The sequence below is a fragment of the Mustelus asterias genome, unplaced genomic scaffold (genome assembly GCF_964213995.1).
Source record: "Mustelus asterias unplaced genomic scaffold, sMusAst1.hap1.1 HAP1_SCAFFOLD_47, whole genome shotgun sequence".
In the NCBI taxonomy this organism is placed as follows: domain Eukaryota; kingdom Metazoa; phylum Chordata; class Chondrichthyes; order Carcharhiniformes; family Triakidae; genus Mustelus; species Mustelus asterias.
The window spans coordinates 826,915-850,662 of NW_027590122.1; the positions used below are offsets into that span (position 1 = coordinate 826,915).

At 43.4% G+C, this 23,748-nt stretch overlaps 1 protein-coding gene across 1 annotated transcript in view; it reads right to left on the reverse strand.

The window, feature by feature from the left end:
* Positions 1-20,785, reverse strand: part of LOC144483171 (uncharacterized) — a gene marked incomplete at its 5' end in the record, with an annotated part of 182,667 nt that extends 161,882 nt beyond the window's left edge. Inside the window, one exon of the mRNA XM_078201967.1 lies at positions 19,734-20,785. Coding sequence (XP_078058093.1) covers positions 19,734-20,785 — 1,052 coding nt within the window. The remainder of the gene's footprint in view (positions 1-19,733) is intronic.
* Between the last annotated feature and the right edge of the window lie 2,963 nt (positions 20,786-23,748).

Below are 23,748 nucleotides of genomic sequence, written 5' to 3' on the forward strand. Positions count from 1 at the left end.
CTGGGTGGGATTGTGGTCGGTGCAGACTCGATGGGCCGAATGGCCTCCTTCTGCACTGTAGGGTTTCTATGTTCCTATGATTTCTATGATTGATTTATGAAGTTAGCGCTCATTATGGTAATAAAGAACATGACATAATTGTTTCCAGGTTTCTTCTAAAACATTATTGCTCAGTGGTAGCCCGTCTTTTCATCACTGAAATATGTATTTTACTTAAACGTAAGCCTTGCTCATTAAGTCTCTGACACATTCAATACTCTGTGGCTGTTCTTGCCAGCATGCATATACCGAGGCAAGGTTTTTCATATCTTTGTAACCTATAGTTCCTGGGCATTCAGCTACAGGGGGAAACGTGAGAAAACATTTCCAGCAATACAATCTTTGGGCATGATTCCAAAATCAGCGGGCACAACCTTCCAGTATTTACTCTGTCAAGCCTTTCGAGAAGTTTGTTTGTTTCAACAAGATCGCCTTTACTCTTCGAAACTCCAGACAATATATATCCTTTTTTTCACTTCTCATTACGGAACAATTAGTGTCATTGCTCAACAGATTGGAAATGTATTTTCCCAGCAAGCGGGATTTCTGATTAAAACACATCTGATGCTCCTTAAATTGTGTTAATTTGACACATCATACTTACTGAATATATTCCCGTGGAATCCTAACAAGCCAAACCAAATCCTTATCACATTATACATTTTAACCACGCAGGTGTAACTAATATGTCAAGCGTATTTACAGGATATTCTGCTTATCTGCTACATGGTCCAAAGCTTGAATGCCGAATTTTACATGCAACCCGGAGATCTACAGCCTTTCGGTCCCAAACATTGCAATTGCTGCCATTGCCATTCTTCCTCACTCTGCTCATTATATAGTTTCCTTAAGTGTATCTCATTGTCAAGTTATTCAGCATTTAACTTAATATCGCCTCATGTTATTAGGTGTCAAATTTTGCTGCATTGCTTTCCTGTGAAGCGACTTGAGACACCCTTTGCGTTAAATTTGCGACATAAATGGAGTCTGCCCTTGTAGCTCTTTTTGAAATATAATTAACCTTGAAAAGCCAAGAATAGCTGTCTTCCATAACGAAGATAAACCAGCAAAAGTGTCACAAAAAAACCCGCAGCACCCATGCGTGTGCTTGGAATTTGTTGAATAAATTTACAACTTTAATTTTGCTTTTGCTCTCAGTTAACTTGATGGCGATTGTGATCCTCTCCCGAGGAAGGTGTGGTCTCTCCAAATGCATCACTCGATATCTGGTTTCCATGGCAGTGACGGATCTCCTTGTCGTTGTCACCGCTGTGATCTTCAACCGGATTATTGGCATTTATTTTCCAGTAAGTTTTTTGTCGTTGACTCCAGCCTGTACTCTGAGTACTGTGATAATCTATGCAGCCACGGAGAGTTCTGTCTGGTTAACCGTCGTTTTCACCTTTGATCGTTATGTAGCCATTTGCTGCCAGAAACTGCAAGCAAACTATTGCACCGAGAAAACAGCAGCTGTGGTGATTGGAATGGTCTGTTTGTTGAGTTGTTTAAAAAGCATTCCCTGGTATTTTATGTATGAACCGCTCTATATAATGAACAATGTGCCATGGTTTTGTAATATAAAGTCAGCTTTCTACACTTCCTTCTCATGGACAGCCTATGATTGGTTTGCACGTATATTAAATCCCATTCTGCCATTCCTTCTGATTTTGTTGTTTAATGCACTGACCGTCAGACACATCCTGGCGGCTAGTAGATCCCGCCGTCGACTCCGGGCTCACAGCAGTGCAGATAATCAGAGTGATCCAGAAATGAAGAACAGGAAGAAATCTGTTGTTTTACTCTTCGCCATCTCAGGAAGTTTCATTCTGTTGTGGATGACATACGTTTTGGATTTCCTCTATGTGAAAATTACAAATGAAGCATATTTCGGAGGATCCAATTTCAATGACCCAAAATTTATTCGCCAAGAAAGTGGAAACATGCTGCAGCTGCTGAGCTGTTGCACTAACACGTGTATTTATGCAGTGACGCAGAGGAAATTCCGAGAAGAATTGAAACATGCAGCAATATATATTGGCAGTCTCGTTGTAAGCATAGTAAAGTAGAAAATCCAAAAGGTTTGGTTTAAATTACAAATCGAAATGTATATTTTTATCACAGAATTTTTCGCCTTGACTTGTACGGTGAAATTGGTCTTCAGCAGCTCTGTAAGAAAACTACCACGAGTTTCCCTTTTATTCCACTGAGGTGGCAATTGAAGAAAGTTGTATCACATATAAAGATGGCAGCTGCTTTCTGGTCACCAGGCTAATGTAACCTGTCCCTTCCATTCTGTTTCCATCCTTCCTTAGAGATTTCCTCTTAAGAAAATAAGAATCGGGAGAAGAGAGGCCACTCGGCTCCTCCAATCAGTGCTGTCATTTAACATGTTTGGGACCAATCTTTTTCATGAAACAATAAATCTGCTCGGTACCTTTATTCCTTAAGCCATTCAGTGCCCCAAAATCCATCAACATCAATCCTGAACATGTTCAACAATTGAATAACCACAGCGATCACATAGTGAAATCCAAAATTATCAACAATTTGAGCGCAGCTATTTCTCATCATCCCAGTCGTTCTTCGTTAATCTAAAACTCTCATCCTTCACACTATCTGGATGGAGAAATAGCTTCTGATTATTCACGCTGTCAACTTCAAACAGGAGTTGAAACACGTCACTGAGAACTTCTCATGGTCTGAATCCAGACACTATATACCCATACCATTCAATTTTCACCCCGTCTCTCTCGCAGTTCCTGCCTCCGGATACAAAAAGGATAGTATCAAGTGACCTCGTAGGTCAGAAGTGAAGTGCTAAAATAAATCAGTGAGAAACATTATTTGGTGATTTGTCCTTGCATGAATCATTGAACTAGTTTAAAAGCAGGTACTCTTTCTTTGAGAAAACATTCCACACATTAAGGCCATCAGGAAGAAAATCAGCCGGTCACAGCCCTCAGGATCTTCAAGGTTTCAACCAAGTGGCTTCTTAATCTTCGCAATTCTCACACATTGTCTGCCTCTAATACACATCTGTTATGTACCCTGCTAATGTGAAATACGAGGGTATCCCAGAACCTAGAGGTGTAACTTGGAACACTGGTGCTTAATGGTTTATATTTCAATTTGGTGTCCATTAAGTACGATATGCAAACCCGGGAGGAACAGTCAAGTCTTGCTGCGATCATTTAATAAAGAACATTTATTAACATAAAAAGAAAAGCGCATGACAAGCATGACGATAAAACACTAATACAGTGCACGTAACCACATTAATGGCTATAAATACGGACGTTAACATGAAGTAACCCCTTTTTTCCCAACAACCAACTTTTCCTGAAATCTGACATGCCCCTTATTGCCAAACAGCAACCAATATTATACAACTGTATGAGCATCTAGAGCATATAAGTTCCAATTCCCTGAACGATCACATTGAAGTTACCTCTTCCACGCCCGATTGTATTCCCCCAATCATATATGTAGACCCTTGCTTCTCTGACTGGCATGTTAATTCACTTACTAGTACCCCCTTCTTCCAGCTGTCCTCATAAATTTCTTTTTTAAAATTTATATTACCCAATTTTCTTTTGTTTTAATAAGTTGATTCCGAATCTAAATTTTTCCCAGTTCTTAACAAATCGTAGTTGCGTTCTGGTTTGTTTCCTGGCTCCTCGTGTTGAAACCCCTTGTGCCAATCTGAAGGATTTATCCTTTAGGGAATGGAACAAAGGCATAAAAGTAAAACAAAATGAGAGTGCAGAGGGAGTTGCGCTCCTGGATAGTGGACAAAGCAGAAAACGAATTCACACAGTCAACTGAGGACGACATTTGGAATAACAAAGATGGAACGTGGCATGATCTAGGGCAAAGCAACCTCCTTCATTGGAACCCCTTCCATGCATTGACATATATCAGCCCTCGTTAACGCCTTTTGTCAAGATGCATCACCTTAAATTCCAGCTTTCACTCATTTACCAATTCTGCTAGCCTGCACCGGTCCATTTGCACGAAAAGGTCCAATTCTCAATCTGTGACACAATTCGAAATATTTAGAAATTTCAATCAACATGACAAGAACACGGAACATATATAGTGCAGAACAGTGATGCTAGCACTGAACTTCGGGGGAGTAACCATTGTTTATCACCAAAAATTAGGTTACATTGACATTTGTCCCTGAGGCAAATGGGGCAAAAATGAGATTGTCCAGATTACTGGTTTGAATAGAAAATAAGACTATTTTGGGAGAGACTACAGACTGCACGTTACCGAGGTACATACGTATATAAATCACAACACGTTAGCATTGCAGATACGGTACATATTTAGGAAGGCAAACAAAATGTTCTGACTATACAGAGTTTTGGTGAAATCATACCTCAACACAATTTTCGTGTCCTGATTTAAGAAGGGTTATACGTGCATGGAAGCTGTTCGGGGAAGATTCATTACGTTATTTCCAGGGAACAAATGTTTGAATTATGGCAATATGTTTAGTTAGAAGTGCCGACATACACTTGAATATAGATCAATGAGAGACGAACATTTGGAAACATAACTTTTTCTCAGCGTGTTTGACAACATAGATGTGGAGATTGGAGAAAGGAGAACTTGTGGCACAATTTCAAAATAAGAGGCCTCCAATTTAGCAGAGATTAGGAGGAATTTCTTCTCTCAGATTTTTTTTGTGGCCTTCCAAAGATCGAATGCTGAATTGGACATGTTTCTGATCTACAACGGAGTCAAAGGATACGGGGCGCAGGTAGGATGGTAGATTTAATTCTACAGTTAAATTAATTGGTGGCAAAGACCGATGAGCACATGGTTTTCAAAGAGCAATAACATTAACAGCTGAATGAAATGAAATTCCACAGTTATTAGGAACTGTCGGCTCGTGAATATAGGTAAATTGTTATTGCAAGGAGCTAGCCTGGAATGGAAGGGCCGAAAGCTTGGATGTGCTGTAATGATTCTGTGATTGTATTCCATGTGGAAGGAGGTGGGTGAAGTAGAAAATCTCAGCAATAGTGATCATAGTGTCAGAAATTGATGTTACCAATAGAAAGATTTGTGGGACAATATAAAATAAAAACTGGCTGAGAAACCGTGTCACCGATTTGAGGAGAAATATTGATCCAGTAAACTGCAATCTAATACCGTTAGGCACTAATGTATTGGATCAGTGGGTGTGGTTAAGAGAAAATTAATTTTGTTACAGTTGCAAACCGTTGAGCACGACATAAGTCCAGCTGAGAGAACAACAGAGCGAAAATCGAGAGGGAGAACTAAAGAAAACGATAGACAGAAAGAATAGAAAGAGAAAGAGGGACACACACACGCACAACACATAGACAGACAGACAGACAGACACACACACACACACACGCACACGCACAACACATAGACAGACAGACAGACAGACACACACACACACACACACACACACACACGCACACACACACAATAATTCAGCTCAGCTTCTGTCAAATGCCAACCCAGAGGATGATAATACTCGGAGATAATTAATACCATTGCATATCAACGGGAGATGAGACCGAGTGCAATGCGTCTGATGGAGGTGATATAAACGGGAATGTGAGAAAAGAAAACTGAGAATGAGGGAGCGAGCGAGCGAGAGAGAGTGACAAACCGAGCAGTCAGGCATGCGGGAACCACATAAAGGGATTTGCGAAAAGAGTCTGAGCAGGTGGAGAAAGCCCAACCGACGAGATAGTGAACCAGATACAGACAAATTTAACTGTTGAATGTAGTTAATAGAATGTACATCACATTGCTGCGGCAGTTGCAAAATATCACAACTTGTGTGGAGTCAAAACGTCATATTAGAAAGAAGGAGCATTTTTTGTACGGGTCTCTACTGACCTGGTAACGCTGTGTGTCCCAGTACACAGGAATACACCGCACTGTCAGAGAACTGCGCATAGTGAATGCTTAAAGGAACAGTTCTTGCTGTGTTATCTAAGGTAGCATAAAGCAGCCGCTTCCCAAAGGCAGTCACATTTTTTCCAGTACTCCTTTTTTCCAATAGATATTGAGGGTGTTTCTCTGGGTGCTGAATATACCAGAAGAAAGCAGTAGAAGTATGTGATGTCGAACAATTGCAGTTTAGCTTCACACTGTCTCCGTAACTCACTCTGATGCTCGGTGGATCCTGAAACACTGCCTCCATTTCCTCACTGGCCTGAATGAGAAGAATGAATATCGATGTCAAAAAGAGAAAATGATGCATAATATCAGAATACAGAACACAGCAGCAACACAGCTTCGGACCCTTAGTAATAGGTTTATAAAGCCTGCATCACCCACCCTCCACCTCAACAGTGGAACTAAATGAGCCAAAACCTGAAATGAGAACTTGAATGTTTTTCTGTGCGACCGAAGAGCGGAAATGGCAACTTAGATGACAGAATGACAGGTTTTCTGACAGATGTCACTTTCCATCAGCCCTCCAATCTATATCACTAAAATCGATGACCTGATTATCACTTTGTTCTTTGTGGAGTTTGAAGCGAGCCTATTAACTGCCACGTCTCCTATATTAAGACAGTGATGAAAATTCGAAGACTTCTTTGGGTGTAAAGCTCTTTGTGAAGTCCTGATGTCATGAACGGCGGTATATAAATGGAAGTCTTTCTTTATTGCCTTTGAGAGACAGCGTGCGAATCAGAATCAGAAGATGGGATGCAAACGTTTACACTGAGTGCATTTTAACCGTTACATCAAACTCAATATCAGGAGTTTCTTTCTCAGTATCTTTCGGAATCTGTACATCTTCGTGTCACTCTATAGCTCTTCACCTCGACAACCCTATCTCTGAACTTATTGTGTCCCTCACCATGTCTCTGCACCGGGAAGGAAGGTAGTGGAAGAAATATGCAGACAAATTATGCAACAATAGTAATGGAGATTTATATTGTCTCGTATTATTTCTATGCAAGAAATCGGTAAAGGAGGTAACCGAATAGCTTCTACGACTGGTTTTAGATGCTTGTATCATCCGAAATGTTGGAAGAAACACCAACAAGGGAAGATTTGCTATTGTATCTTGTAGTCGGGAAGAAAGCAGATCAGATCCGAGAAATAACTGGAGGGGAACGTTCAGCAATACAGATCATACTTCCTCATTAAGAGGTTCGAGATGAGTAAGTGTTTGACGGAAATCAGCTAACCACTTGATTCAGTGACAGGTATCCTGAATGGTACACAGTGAACCAGAATGTTTGAGTGATTCAGGTAGATGACTGAAAATTCAATAAATAAACTCTCATGTCTGTTTGAGCTACATTGCTGGAAGTAAGCTTACCAGCGCTGCTCCAATTACGTTTGCATAAGGAATATGGAGTTTAGGGAATGCAGTTGATGAAAAGATCAATAATTGTCTTCGAATCCATACAGTGCAAAAGGAGGCCATCAGGCTCTTCGAGTCTGCAGTGACTCTCCGACAGAGTATATTTTCCTGGTCCTCTCCTGCTCCATCACCGTAACCCCACAGATTTATCGTGGCGATTTATTCTAACCCACAAATATTTGACAAGTTGGAATGCTGAACGCATCTAACCTGCACATCATTGAACTGTCGGAGGAAAAGGGGCACCCCACACAGACACTGGGAGCATCTGCAAACTCCACGTAGCCTGGAACTGAACCCGGATCCCTGGAATTATGAGGCAGCAGTGCTAACCACTGTGACGCCACTGTACCAATTAATGACAGCCAAGCACGCATGATGGGGTGAATGGCCCATCGCACGATCTGCAAATATTATGGAGTTGCAGGATTCCCTTGGTGGTTTACACACTTCGCTGTGCGGATGTGAGCAGTGAGGATAAGGTGGTGCTGCTCCATTCGATGACTGTCGATAAAACGCGAAATGAAGCCAAGGTCTGGTCCACTACTTTTGCTTTCACCGTCTTTGCCCGGGTGCAGACAGCAGCGGAATGAATCGCTTCAGCAATTGCTGATGGCGAGTAGTGGGGCTGATCAACAAGGAAGGATCACTGCTTAAATCCGGTGAACATTATCTATTTCCAAACAATCCAAGAGCAGAGAACACACGTGACCTTAAATGTATGTCGCCAACTTTAGCTTTCTACTTCTTATTTACACCGCCAGTCTCATGGTCTCTACTAATGACGAATTCATTAAATGAGACAAATAGAAAGGGCACATTGATTTTCAGGTAGCAATGTGAAAACTCCGCAACGACGGTAAGTCACGCCACCTGCTGGTGGTTTCGGGTAGCTTTGTTTGTCGAGTTTGTCAAACTCTGTTGTCACCGCTTGAATTATTTGAATTAATTTCCAGTCATTTGATAGCGATAAGGAGGTTTACAAAAAATGAGAGGTTGGTATAACAGAGAGACGGAAGCAATGAGACAGAGTTATGAGGAAAGTCGCATAAGACACAGAAGGAACCAGAAAATGCGATTCTTTACAGCTCTCATTTATTGGCAGGGAATATCCATCAGTTCCGGCAGAGTAGCCAATCCTGTCTCAGGGAAATGCCCCTCAGTTTCTCAAAAAAAAAACCCAGATTATAACAGGGGCTACCCTTTACACTAGATTGGAATCATCAGCAGAATTAGAGCATTTTGTTACTTTGCATCGAGATGTATACACGGAAACCATGTGTTCTCCATGCTCCTTACTGATTATAATGATCTTGCTGCCCGGCGGGTCCATTATTAAATGGTAACCATGTCATCCAGTGGTTATTTTTAAACCCTGACTTTTGAGCCAATCTGTATTTGTGTGACAGGAATGAGTGGCAAAACTTCAGTGTTCCAGGCTCATTTCAAATTAACAATTCGGGAAGGACAGTGTGGACTGGACTGCCGTTACTTGATAACTTACACTACCCCAACTCTACCCTGGTACATGCAGTATTCCGGGGAAGCTCCGAGACATTTGCTGAAGAAATATAGCTTAGGGGGTTACGAAAGGTCCCCAAACGGAGGTTTTCTGCAGATTTACAGAAGGGAAATGAAACAGTTCCTTTATATCTCGCGGGGGCTCTTCTGTCGGATAAGAACAAAGAACAAAGAACAATACAGCACAGGAACAGGCCCTTCGGCCCTCCAAGCCCGCGCCGCTCCCCGGTCCAGGATTGAATCCTGAATCCAGGATCCCCGCCCAATTTTCCAGCCTACCTACATACCAAAATCCTATCCACCGAGCTGTCCCTCACAGCTACGATGCTTTGTTCATTACAACCTATTAACTCACCCCTACCCCCCCATTCCAGACCATGTGATCTCCAGGGAGAGGCGAAAACCCAGAGTGAAAAACCCCAGGGCCAATATGGGGAAAAAAATCTGGGAAATTCCTCTCCGACCCCCTGAGGCGATCGAAACGAGTCCAGGAGATCACAATGGCCCCGATCGGAAAATGCTTCCCAACCCTAGTCATTTCCACTTCCACGAACACGATATGAATTCCCTGCCCCCGAGACAGGTTCCCAACTATCCGCAGTCTCGCTCTGTACTGGCACCAGCAAGATGATCATAGAATGAAGCCTTGAAACGAGAAACAAGGAACAATTAGCCCGCGCCGCTCCCTGGTCCAGACTAGACCACTCTTTTGTATCCCTCCATTCCCACTCCGTTCATATAGCTGTCTAGATAAGTCTTAAACGTTCCCAGTGTGTCCGCCTCCACCACCTTGCCCGGCAACACATTCCAGGCCCCCACGACCCTCTGTGTGAAATATGTCCTTCTGATATCTGTGTTAAACCTCCCCCCCCCTTCACCTTGAACCTATGACCCCTCGTGAACGTCACCACCGACCCGGGAAAAGCTTCCCACCGTTCACCCTATCTATGCCTTTCATAATTTTATACACCTCTATTAAGTCTCCCCTCATCCTCCGTCTTTCCAAGGAGAACAACCCCAGTTTCCCCAATCTCTCCTCATAACCAAGCCCCTCCATACCAGGCAACATCCTGGTAAACCTCCTCTGTACTCTCTCCAAAGCCTCCACGTCTTTCTGGTAGTGTGGCGACCAGAACTGGACGCAGTATTCCAAATGCGGCCGAACCAACGTTCTATACATCTGCAACATCAGACCCCAACTCTTATACTCTATGCCCCGTCCTATAAAGGCAAGCATGCCATATGCCTTCTTCACCACCTTCTCCACCTGTGACGTCACCTTCAAAGATCTGTGGACTTGCACACCCAGGTCCCTGCCGTGTATTTCCGTGCGATGGAGCACACACTGATACAGAGATAGAGCGGATCCAGTCCGAAACCCCCCAGAATGGGAGTTCCAGTTGTTGGCCAGAAGATGGCGCTGTCACACCGATAAATAGGGACAAGAATTAAACTCAGTGAGAGTCACATGAATCTTCCGAAAAGAACAAAATATAACCCCCCATAAGAAGAGGTGAGGGACACTTGCGGAATTGTATTAGTTGGTTTTAACTCGCGTTCATAATTAAACTCGCCTTTATAAATCTATTTGAACTATTTCGTTGACTTAGTGTTTTGAAGCTGTTTCCATGCCTCTCTGTAACATTAAACAACTCTTCCTCATCTCCCCTTTTAGATTTCTGGAGCCTTTGGCCCAAGACCAGTTCTCAGGTTTTATTTGATCAGACTGTGCTGTTGGGTCAGAAACAGTTTATGAAAAATGAACAGATTTCAGAACTCATTGACTTTGATCATTCAATTGAATTTCACAATGTTTCCCAAACAGTATTCAAATATTCATCTGATTTACAGAATCACGGAGCAGCGACAAACAGGTGAACAAGCCAGATATGATAAGAAGTTTAATGCTACCCTGGTATCAGGTGGAGACAGTCAGGGAGATGTGGAAATTGGCTGCTCGGATTTGTTTGAGAAATCAAAGTCACAACATTATGCAATGTGTTCAGGGTGTGCAAGCTCTCTCGAATATAGCAATAGTGATCAAATAAACGCTATGAACAGCTCACCCTCAAAGGCCCACAGAAACTGAAAAGGGAGATGGAGCGAATGGTGTTCAATATGGTAAGCAGGCATGGAAAAATAAGAAAAGGACAAAGAGGGACTTCCGGATCAGAGGACGTCACACAAACATGGAGAACTGTCCGTCTGCTGTGTGTGTGGCGCTTCACGGCCAGGTTTGACGGATGTTTGGGATTTTATCACCCAGGTCTGATTTTAGAGGAATACAGAGTTGATTAGCAGCAGAAGGGACGATTTAATTGACACATTCATTATGTGATGGACTTGTCGGCCTAAAACGGTTCTGCAGTTTGTTTTCTCGGCCTCTCCTGGAAACAGTTGGGTGACAGTTGATCCGAGGTGAATATGGTTTCCTGTCGGTTTGTGTTTGAGCGGCTGACAGCGCCGCTGCTCATTGTGGCTGCATCTGCCAGAAGTTCTAGACAGCAGCGAGGAGCTCTGACTTATCCTGCTGAGACAGTTTTTGTACAGGACTCAGGCTGCTTTCCATCACTGTGAGGCTGAAAGCGCAGTAATACACGGCCGCGTCAGACAACTGCAGATCCGAGATAGTCAAACTGATGGATTTCTTCGGGATTTTGAGGTCAGTCGAGAAACGGATTTTAGCAAAATCTGCTTTATATTCATTACCCCCCGAGTACTTCCACAGTATGTACTCGGGCTGGGAGTCTGGATGCTGTCGATACCAGTATAAATAATAGTTGGTTTCTGCAGTATCATAGTTGCAGTTTAATGTCACCACGTCTCCTTCTGGCTTAACATCTGAGGACAGCGGCTGAGTGACAGAATCTCCATGGGTCAGACCTGGAAAATATGTTCAAATAGATAAAGAAAAGAGTGACGTGCACTCAACAGTAAGATTCAACCCAAGTTTTGGAAATGAGAAAACTAACGTGATGCCCAGAAATACCTGTTAGAAATGCCCCCCACACAATCCAAATGACGAGTATCTTCATTGTCTCTGTCCGCTCTGTGAAGGCGGAATTGGTTATTTGAAGACACCCATTCTAAATCCCCACCCTTAATAATCTGACGACATTTCTCAGAGGCTCATGCGTCAGTTCCGTGTCTCGCCAGTGGCACCCTGAGATTGGTAATTGCTCAGATGACTATCAGTGAATAGAAGCTCCCCAACCTGTACTACATTCGGTGTCCCTGTTGGGCGAATTGTTCCGCTTTGGAAACGGGATGTCAAGAAAAAAACCTTCATTTTGTTATTGGAACGGAGGAGCAAGGAGTGTTGATACATTTGGTGGATTTCCAATCAATGTTCTGTGCACATTCTCTTAATTTTAGCATCCAAGCATTAGTGCCTGAGTCTCAGTGAGAGTCCAGAGAACGGTGGAGGCTGTGGGCCACTGAATAATTTTAAAACTGAGTGAAATTCAACATTTTAACGAAAATGTATGCCACGGTTCAAGAAGATCAAGGCAGAAAAGTGGATTTAAACGGAAAATCAGATGAACTGTAATCTGACTGAATGTTAGAGCAGATTTGCAGGCAGCCTAATTTTTATGTTCGAATGTTGAGATATCGGTGGATGGGCTGTGAATACCATGCAATCTTCTTTGTTTTACTGAAGGTACAGAGAAATCAATCAATGAAGTCTAGTTGCCTGTATATTATTCCTGAGATAATGTAAAGTGTGTACTGTGGGTGCTGTCCTGAAAGCTGGCCATGCACTGTTGGAGAACAGATATCCACTCCATCTGACGAAGGAGCTGTGCTCCGAAAGCTTATGGTATTTGCTACCAAATAAACCTGCTGGACTTTAACCTGGTGTTGTGAGACTTCTTACTGTCTGAAATCAGCAGGGTTGGTGCAGCTAATTGTGACATTGCCGTTTCTTCAAAGGTCCACTCAGAGACAACCCGATGCACTGTGTGGTTGTGATCCCATTCTGATATAATGTACTGGGAAGAGTCAACTTTAAGAACTTGCGCTTTTTCTTATTAATTATTATCAACATGGGGGTCACTGGACAAGTAGTTCAAGGGCCCAGAATAATGCTTTGGGAAAATTAGTTCAATTCCCACCATATCAAATCGTTATATTTCAATTCGATTTTGGAGAAAAATGGTCAAAATTTAAATTTAGAAAAGTCAAGGTTAAATTTAAATGTGATGAATTGATATTGAAAGCTAGTCGCATTGATGGTGCTGGAACGCTTTCACTGCAAATCCACCTAGTTCACTAATGCACTTTGTGGAAGGAAATATGCCATCCTAGCGAGGCCTGGAATGTGTGTGATTGCAGAATAACAACAATATAACGAATTCTCAAATATCCCAGCCCGGTTCGAGGACAAAAGGTGATGGACAGAAATATTGTCTTGTCACCGACGCCCAATTAATAATTTTTAAAAAGAGTTCATATCATTTGAATAATGGCAATGCCTGAGTTACAGCGGTCAGGAGAACAGCATATTCTTTACTTTCAATTGGGAAGGAAACGCTAAGTGAGAAGTGAGAAAATTGATGAGGAGAGGTCGGTTGTGGTTCTGCTTCCTTCTCCCCGAGTCTATGACTCTACAGTTCGGAAAAAATCCCCGTAACACTAAGGGGCAATTTAGCATGACCAATGCACCTAACCTGCAAATTTTTGGACTGTGGGAGGAAACCGTAGCATCTGGAGAATACCCAGGTAGACACGGAGAGAACGTGCAAACTCCGCACAGACAGTCATCCAAGGCCGGAATTGTATCTGGGTTCCTTGCGCTGTAAGGCAACAATGATAACCACTGTGCCACCGTGCCGCTCATTTAGTAATGCAGGACACGTGAGGTAGGCCAGAGAGAGGGGGCGACACAGAGCAGAAAAAATAGACTGCGGGCTTTGTTGCCAATAGCAACGGTATGTCAATGGTATCAGAGACATTGCCCGTGTCATTTCAAGTTTGGAGAAACATGTGACGACTGCGCCCTCTGACGGTGACTCAGGGTACGTGACACTGTCCGCAAGTGCAAGGTTGTCGATGGGCAGACTCCAGCGGTCTTTTATTGAGAGACGTGTTTTCAAACAATTCAACTATGTAAACACACGCTAGGGAAATATAAATGAATTGAAAGAACAGTGCATTCTGTGTCATTTCTGAATCTCTTCCTTTCTGTCCTCCCCCCATCAGTTGGCTTTGTATTTCGCACTCGTAATGTCTCACTTTCTTTCATTTCTCCTTCCATACTTTTCTAATTGGTTGTCCTCTGCCAGTAATCCTAAGCAGAAAACGATTTCCAGAATGTTGACGCAAGGAACGGCGATATGGTTCAAAATGAGGATGGTGTGTGGCTTGAAGTGGTGCCGCAGAATGTGATGTTTTCGTGCATCTGTTCCTCTTCTCCTTAGAAATGAAAGAGATTCCGGATTTCGAAGGTGCTATCGAAGCAGGCCTGGCGGGTTAATTTAATCAAAGTTTCAAGTACATACATTAACTTATAATGGAAGACTGTGGTTTTGTTGGTTAACAAATAAGGATCATTGGACACCGTTATTTTTAAGAAGGTTTGTTTACTGATGAGAAACGTTGCGCAAACCTGGTTATCCAGATTGCCGAGTGACATTGATTTATAGAGTCCACTCTCTAAGCCTCTTGTGTCGTCCACCTCCTCCTCTTCCAGTTACCATGCCCGAAGAGGGCATTGGTGACCATGGATGTCCATTTGATCGCTCTGTGATTTCAAAGTACTCCAGCGGTCTGTCATTGACTTCTGCAGTATTGTTGACCAGGTATCTGTTCCGTTCCCATCACCTGCCATCAGCAATACCGAAAGGATTTACAGGCTGATAATCAACGTGTTGACCTCGTTAAGAACGTGACCATCAAGTTTGGTAGTTTGTGTTCTGTGGAACGAAGGGAACTTGGCGTGTTTGTCCACAGATGTCTGAAAGAGGAAGGGTATGTTAGTAGGGTGGTGAAAAGGGCATACGTGACACTTCACTTTGTTAATCATGACATAGGTTGCAAAAGCAGGGAACTCATGTTGGAACTGTGCAGAACTTTGGTGAGGCTTGAGTACCGTGTGCAGTTCAGGTCGCCACATTCTCGGAAGGATGTGATTGCAATGCAGGGGATGCAGAAGATATTTACCAGGATACTACCTGGGATAGAACATTTAAGTTATGAAGCAAGGTTGGGTAGGCTTGGCTTGTTTTCGTTGGAGCAGAGAAAACTGAGGGGCGACCTGATCGAGGTGTACAAGATTATGAGATACACGGACAGAGTGGATAAAGAGCAGCTATTCCCCTTAATTGAAGGGTCAGTCACAAGGCGAAATAGGTTCAAGGTGAGGGGCAGGAGGTTTCGGGGGAATGTGAGGAAAACCTGTTTACCCAGAGGGTGGTGACAGTCTGGAGTACGCTGCATGGGAGGATTGCAAAATCTCTTCCCATCATTTTCTTCCAAGTCCCGCAGTTTGATTTGAAACAGCTCAGCTTCTGTTTGTAGCTTCACACACAGACTCAAACTTCACCACAGACTCAAACTTTCTCCTCTGGCCAACATCTGTGAGGAAAATACTTTCTTTCGTCCCCTGGGAAATACAGAGACAGAGAAATTCTCTGGAACTGGAATTAGAGCTAAATATGCTGAGGGGGAAAATGTTTGTGATTTTGTGGAACCTGTTTTTATTGTCTGAGCTTTTTAAAGTGTAATTTATCCTGTCTATTCAAATACTGTTTCTTAATGAATGATTCAGTGATGATAATTTTAGATTATTTTTTAAAGTAAAAATTTAATAAATAAAACATTGTCTTTCAGTTTATTCCCTTGGGATTTGTGGGAATTTGTTTATTATAAGTTGACCATGAGGATCGTAAAAACATTGATATGTCTGGTGTTGTTATATGGTGCATATGATGTGGAGATGCCGGTGTTGGACTGGGGTGGGCACAGTAAGAAGTCTCACAACACCTGGTTAAAGTCCAACAGGTTTATTTGGAATCACGAGCTTTCAGAGCGCTGCTCCTTCTCACCTGATGAAGGGGCAGCGCTGTGAAAGCTTGTGATTCCAAATAAACCTGTTGGACTTTAACCTGGTGTTGTGAGACTTCTTACTATATGGTGCATATTAGGTATGTTATTTATGGATTTGTATTACAGTTGATGTTGTTTAATTCCAGAATAGTATTGTAACTACACTGTATATTTTCCAGTTAAAGAGTCAGCAGAGCACAAGATAAATCAATTCAGCAGCTTGAGTCCGTGCCAAGTCTCTGTCGGGGAATCCACTCAGTGCCATTTTTCCTCCATATCCCTGTTCCCCAGTACGTTTCATTCCTTCAAGTGCCCGACCAATTTTATTTTGAAATCACTGGTCGTCTCCACTTCCACCACTCTCATCGTCAGTGAGTTCCAGAACATGATTGCTTGCTCCCATGTTAAGTTCTTCTGCACCCATCTGTATCTCTAATCATGTAATAGAGTTCTGAATATTGCATACATTTTTAGTTCACTAAATATGCAAATTTTTTATATGCTTGGACACAAGCCTGTGTGAAGATTTCAGGAATATGTGTCCTGTACATGAAACAGTCAGCATGGATCTGTCGATTAGGATGAATCAGCACCCTCAGGACAATGTCTATTTCAGGTCCAGCAAAGTGAGAATGGAGGGAGAGTGTTTGGGATGGAGATTTACAAATTTTCAAGAATGAGAGGAAAGAATGTTCCACAGAAACTAGAATTGTCTGTTCTGAGTTTTTATCCTGGACTGGCAGCAATGATTTTTGTGAATTTCTTTCACAGGCTATTAGAAGGGGAGAATTTACAGACACAAATCTCAACAAACATGACGTTAGGATCTGACAGAGTCACCCAATTATTTAGGATCTGAATACCATCGACATTTGAAACTAGAATGGAAAATGTTTGTCTGTTCCTTCAAACTGTTTAAACATCAGTGTGACTGGAAAATCACTGAGACACATTCACTCGAGTGAGAGTATTCCAGTGAACTGACTGTGGAAAGAACTTTAACCAGTTACACAGCCTGGAAAAGACTGAAGGATTCACAGTGAGGAGAAAGACCATTTATGTGTTATCTGTGGGGTCAAACCTTCATCTGAACCTGGAGATTACAAAGACACTCAGACCATGGAAATGTAGGGACTGTGGGAAGAGATTCAATTGTCCCTCGAAGCTGGAAACCCTTCGATGCAGCCACACTGTGGAGACACCGTTCACCTGCTCTGAGTTTGGAAGGGGATTTCGTGATTCATCCACCCTGAGGGATCACCAGCGACTTCACATCAGCGAGAGGCCATTCACCTGCTCTGAGTGTGGGAAGAAATTCAGCGATTCGTCTGCCCTGCTGACACACCAGCGGGTTCACAATGGGGAGAGACCATTCACCTGTTTTGTGTGTGGAAAGGGATTCACTCAGTCATCTACCCTGCAGAACCACCAGCGTTTTCACATGGGTGAGGGACTGTTCCCCTGCTCAGAGCGTGGGAAGGGATTCACTCACTCATCCCTCCCGCTGACACACCAACGCATTCACACTGGGCCGAGGCCATTCATCTGCTCAGAGCGTGGGAAGGGATTCACTCACTCATCCCTCCCGCTGACACACCAACGCATTCACACTGGGCCGAGGCCATTCATCTGCTCCGAGTGTGGGAAGGGATTCACTCACTCATCCCTCCCGCTGACACACCAATGCTTGTTCACCCAAGCTGCTGAGACACTATGGCAGTAACACCGATTAGTGACCTTTTGGATGCTCTGACGGTGGCTGTTAATTATATCAATAGAGGTTAAGTTTATTCAGATGGAGGGCACTGATTAGATAGTTATAATGAGCAGGTATGAAGTGGGACTCACTAATATAGCTTGGAGTCAGAGTTGAACCTGTAATGTTTGATTCTGTGAACAAATCTAGACCAAATAAAGATTGACTCCACCCCAAGGCTGTCAGGATTATAACATGGTAACAGAAAATGCTTGTCTAATGGTGAAGGTTGGAAACTAAAAGAAAGTATATTTCAGACGGAAGCTTCCAATCCCAGCAGCTTTTGTGAGAAATGACTGAAAGGCAGTGGGAATTGTCAGGGTCTGATTACCTGCTGATGCTCTCGGAGTCTGAACCATACAACCAGTGGAAGAATGAAGTGGCGATGTGGACACGGGTTACATCCCGATCAAGGAGGAAACAAGATCTGGCCTTGGCATTGTCACTTCCTAACACAAGGAAAATCAGCAACAAAGCATTTTCTGATCAGCCAAACTGCAGGTTGATACCTGCACTGGCACGGATGATTCATGTAAAGAATTCACTTCAGGTGGTTGGAGGGTAGAATCCCTGTCAATTGGTCTATGGGAGAAATCCCAGATTCCCCTCTGTGCCGGGCGATCGCCCTCCTGCTTTAAAGGGATACAATTAGTTCCATTTTCAGTCATCAATTATCTGATTGTTCCATGAAAAGAATTGCTCGAAGCAACAAATTATTGGAGATACCAGAAGAGGGTTTCTTCATGTGTAACGTTTGGACTGAAGAAGAAAAACCATCTTTTTCTTCGATTTGTTTTGAAACACTTTGTGTGAATTTTTGCGATCCCGGTCAGGACTGTTAATGTTTGCAGAGAAATTCGAACACCCAGTGATTAACTGAAAGAATTACATCACAAGATTCCACATTTTTAAACAAAAACAAACTTTACTGTATGTTTAAATAAAATTTAAAAAGACAACACTACAAATTGAATACTACAGTCGATAAAGATTTATGATATAAATCTAGTTCCATTTTTTTACCTCACCCCAAGAGTTTCTTTATACTCAGCACACTGCTGGGTTCCATGTCCAGGAATTCAGCCCACTGAAGATGGAAATTACTGCTTGCAGTCTTTTCTGAAACTTTTCTTCTTCCAATAATTATAATCCAAAGTTCCTCCTGCAAAAGGAGAGTCTTCATTGCTGTTCATTTGTGAATTTTCAAGTTCTATTTTGAAAACAGTCTGTACAGAGTTCACATTTTGAAATTTATTTTCTTTCACGTTTGCAGTTCCTCCATTGTTTAAATCCAGAGAGAATATTCCACTCAATTCCACATTGAAATGTCTTCTTCTTGCTCAGTTGTAGCTGGAGCTTCATTTTTAATTTCATTTCCCAGACTCAAACATTCTGGATTCTCTTTTGGAGAGAGCAAGTTCAAAATAGCTTCTGTTTGTGTCAACAACTCCTTCCTTCACTGGTCAAAATCTTCTTCTGCCATTTTAAGAATGTTGTTAAAATGCATTTTATTTTCTGGCAAAACTGTTTGATGTTCCTGTTTGGAAAATCTGGGATCTCGGGCTTCAGAAATTGAGGAATTGAAAACAAAAGCAGGGAGGTTATTCTGATAGTTTCTAAAGCTCTGGTGAGGCCACACCAGAACACTGAGCCCAGCTCAGGTTACTGCTCTTTAGAAAGGTTGGGAGGCTCCAGCAGAAAGAAACCCTCCAACCCTCCCATTTCACCAACTATCAGAATGAACATGGTTGAGTCCTGGTTATGATTAACATGATGTGGAGATGCCGGCATTGGACTGGGGTAAGCACAGTGAAAAGTCTCACAACACCAGGTTAAAGTCCAAACTTTAACCTGGTGTTGTGAGACTTCTTACTGTGATTAACAGCAGCAATAACAGCACAATCCACCCCCTGCAATCACTTGTGAACTCGCTGATGTGTCTTCAGGATGGATAACCGAGTGAATCCCTTCCCACATTCAGAGCAGGGGAACGGCCTCTCCCCAGTGTGGATTCGCTGGTGTGTCCGCAGGTGGGATAATCGAGTGAACCCCTTTCCACACACAGAGCAGGTGAACGGTCTCTCCCCGGTGTGAATTTGTTGATGTGTTTGCAGATTGGATAACTGCGTGAATGCTTTCCCACACTCGGAGCAGGGGAATGGCCTCTCCTTGGTGTGAACTCGCTGATGTCTCAGCAGGGCGGATGAATGAAAGAATCTCTTCCCACAGTCAGAACACGTGAACGGTTTCTCGCCTGTGTGAATTCGCTGGTGTGTCTGCAGGATGGATAACCGAGAGAATTCCTCTCCACATTGACAGCAGGTGAATAGCTTCTCCCTACTGTGAACTCGCTGGTGAGTTTTCAAGATGGAAAACCGAGTAAATCCCTTCCCACAATCGGAGCAGGGGAATGGCCTCTCCCCGGTGTGAATTCGCTGGTGTGTCTGTAGGTGGGCTGACCGAGTGAATCCCTTCCCACATTCAGAGCAGGTGAACGGCCTCTCCCCAGTGTGAACTCGCTGGTGTGTTCGCAGGGTAGATGAATAAATGAATCCCTTCCCACACTCAGAACAGGTGAACGGCCTCTCACTAGCATGAAATCGCTGGTGCATCTGCAGTTTACAGGACCGAGTGAATCCCTTCCCACACTCAGAGCAGGTGAACGGCCTCTCCCCAGTGTGAACCCGCTGGTGTACCAGGAGGTGGGAGGACCACGAGAATCCCTTTCCACAAACAGAACAGGTGAATGGCTTGTTTCCAGTGTGAATTTTCTGGTGTTCTAACAGGTTGGATGAGCGAGAGAATCCTTTCCCACACACAGAGCAGGTGAAGGGCCTCTCTCCTGTGTGAACTCGCTGGTGTGTGTGCAGATCAGATGAATTAGTAAATCCCTTCCCACACTTAGAGCAGGTGAACGGTCTCTCCCCAGTGTGTCTGCGTCGATGAATTTCCAGCTCGGATGGAGATCTGAATCCTTTCCCACAGTCCCCACATTTCCACGGTTTCTCCGTGGTGCAGGCGTCCTTGTGTTTCTCCAGGTTTGTTGATCAGCCGAGGTGTCCACACACTCAGCACAGATATGGTCTTTCTCTCCTGTAATGTTTCTTTAGATTATCTAACTGGTCAAAGCTCTTTCCTCAGTCAGTGCACTGGAACGCTCTCATTTGCATGTGTGTTTCGTGCTTTTCAAGTCACACTGATGTTTAAAATTTTCTGAAGCAGACAGAACAGAGAAACATTCTCCTTCTCGATTCAAAGGCCAATGATATTCAGGTCCTGACGATCGAGCGATTCTGGCCATTCTTCACCTGACATTTGGTTTGAGAATTCTGTCTGCAAATCCTCACCTTCTGATATTCTGTAAAAGGAATTTCCAAAAGTTGTCTCTGTCAGTGCAGGATTAACATTCAGCACAGACATTTCTAGTTTCTGTGGTCATATAACTGGACTAAAAATATGGTATAAATATTGCATTTCTTAATTAGAGAGAGGTGGGAAGGGGAAAGTGAGGAAGAACTTTATCTTGACAGCGAGTGGTCAAAATCTGGAATGTCTCTGAGGATGGTTAAAAAGACAAAGTTTCAAAATGATATTGGGCGGACACTCGAAGGAAAATGACAAACACGGTAAGGGGATAAAGAGGACGGAATGGGACTGAGTGGATTGGAATCCAGAGAGTTGACAGGGACTCAAATTTTAAACCAGATTCCTTCTGATCTGTACTGTCACAGACTGGAAATATGTAACATGGTTACAGTACTAGATTACAAGAATGGAAATAATAAATATATTCTATAACTGAAACATGATGATTATATCTAATGTGTACTATAAAACAACACTGGACATATCTCTATTGTTATCTCCCCATAGAGACCAGTAACCTTATGGGGAGATGGTGGCATTGTGGTATTGTCACTGGACGAGTAATCCAAAGACCCAGAGTGATGTCAGACAACTCCAAAATGGACAAGGTTTCACTTCCTAAATGATTTTCCAGCAAGCTGCTTATGTGCTGTTGGAGTATTGACACCTACCTAATAATGTCAAAAATTGCCCAGGTTTGGGCCGTCCACAGAAAGCAGGACAAATCCAGCCTGGCCAAGTGCAGCCACATCAGTTCTTTTTGTTATGTATTCAATTCCCCTCACAAAACCATAACATTGTTTTACCTTTCCTAATTTTTAAAAGTTCCTCTGTGGGATCTGGGCATTGCTGATTAAGCCGACATTTATTGCTAATTGCCCTCAAGAAAGGAGTGGTGAGCTGCCTTCTTGAACTGCTGCAGTCCATGTGGTGCAGCTACACAGTGCTGTTAGGAAGAGAGTTACAGGATTTTGATCATCAGCAAAGTGATGGAAAGGGTTCTAGACAGTGCAATCAAATGGTACTTATAAAATAATAATTTGCTCCCTGAAGCTCAGTTTGGGTTCCACCAGAGCCACTCAGCTCCTAAACTCACTACAGCCTTGATCTAAACATGGATAAAAGAGGTCAACACGAGGAATCCTGTCTAAATTGAGGTTAATGGGAATCAGGGCAAAACCTCTGCACGAGTTCAGTCACACCTCACACAAATAGAGATCAGGTTACAGTCCAACAGGTTTATTTGAAATCACGAGCTTTCATCAGGTGAAGGAGCAGCACTCCAAAAGCTTGTGATTCCAAATAAACCTGTTGGACTTTAACCTGGTGTTGTGAGACTTCTTACTGGGCCCACCCCAGTCCAATGCTGGCATCTCCAGATCACAAGTATAGATGGTTGTGATTTTTGGAGATCAGTCATTTCAGGCCCAAGACATCACTTCAGGAGTTCCTCAGAGTCCTGTCCTTGGTCCAACCAACTCCAGTGACTTCTTCAATAACTTCCCTCCGCCATAAGCTCAGAAAAGGGGGGGCTCGGGAGGGGATGTTCACTGGTGATAATACAAAGTTCAGCACTGTTCATGACTCCCCAGATATTGAAGCAGTCCATGTCCAAAAGCAGCAAGACCTGGATAATGTTCAGGTTTGGGCTAATAAGTGACAAGTAACCTTCACGACACACAAATGTCAGCCAATGCCATCCCCAACAAGAGGGAATCTAACCATCATCTCCATGATATTAAATGGCATTACCATCAATGAATTCCCCAACTATCAACATCCTGGGGATTACCGTTGACCAAAAACTGAACTGGACTAGACATATGAATACTGGACCTACAAGAGCCTGTGTCTAAAAGAGACAATACACATCTCTTTAACTTGTGCTTAACCCTCTCTCCACTCACATTGTCTGGACCTTTAAGACTTGATTACCTGAAAAGACTCGCATTCCAATCATTATCTTGTAAATTGAGTTTGTGTCTTTGTGCCCTGTTTGTGAACAGAACTCGCACTCACCTGATGAAGGAGCAGAGCTCCGAAAGCGAGTGGCTTTTGCTACCAAATAAACCTGTTGGACTTTAACCTGGTGGTGTGAGACTTCTTGTGACAAGAGCAGGTCAGAGACTGGGAATCCTCCCCAGAGTCCAGCCACAATGGCCGCGCCTGCGCACTGCAGTACATGGCCCATGATCAAGATGGCGCATGCGCATTGCAGAATGTTGCCCCCTATAAAGATGGCGGCGCTAACCCGAGCCTTCAACCGCAGAACAAAAAAAACGACGGCTCCTGTGTGGCAAATGGAAGGCCGATGGTTTTTCGTTGGCGGTTCTGGGCCTACACCGTGTGTTTATTTAGCCTCCCACACTACCCGCCGGCTCCAGTGTTTCCCGCTCACCTCGTTTCTGAATCTGACCCGCTGCCAGTTTCCAACCAAACTGACCCCATCCGGATTCGACAATGCGCATGCTCCAGCTCGCTGGGCCCGGGAACAGATTGACGGCAGCTCCGGACCAATCAGAGTGAATGAGGGGCGGGGATGGAGGACCAAGCGGGACCGGCTGGTCCTCCAACCAATCAGAGTGAATGAGGGGCGGGGCTGGAGGACCGTGCGGGAGCGGCGGGTCCTCCAACCAATCAGAGT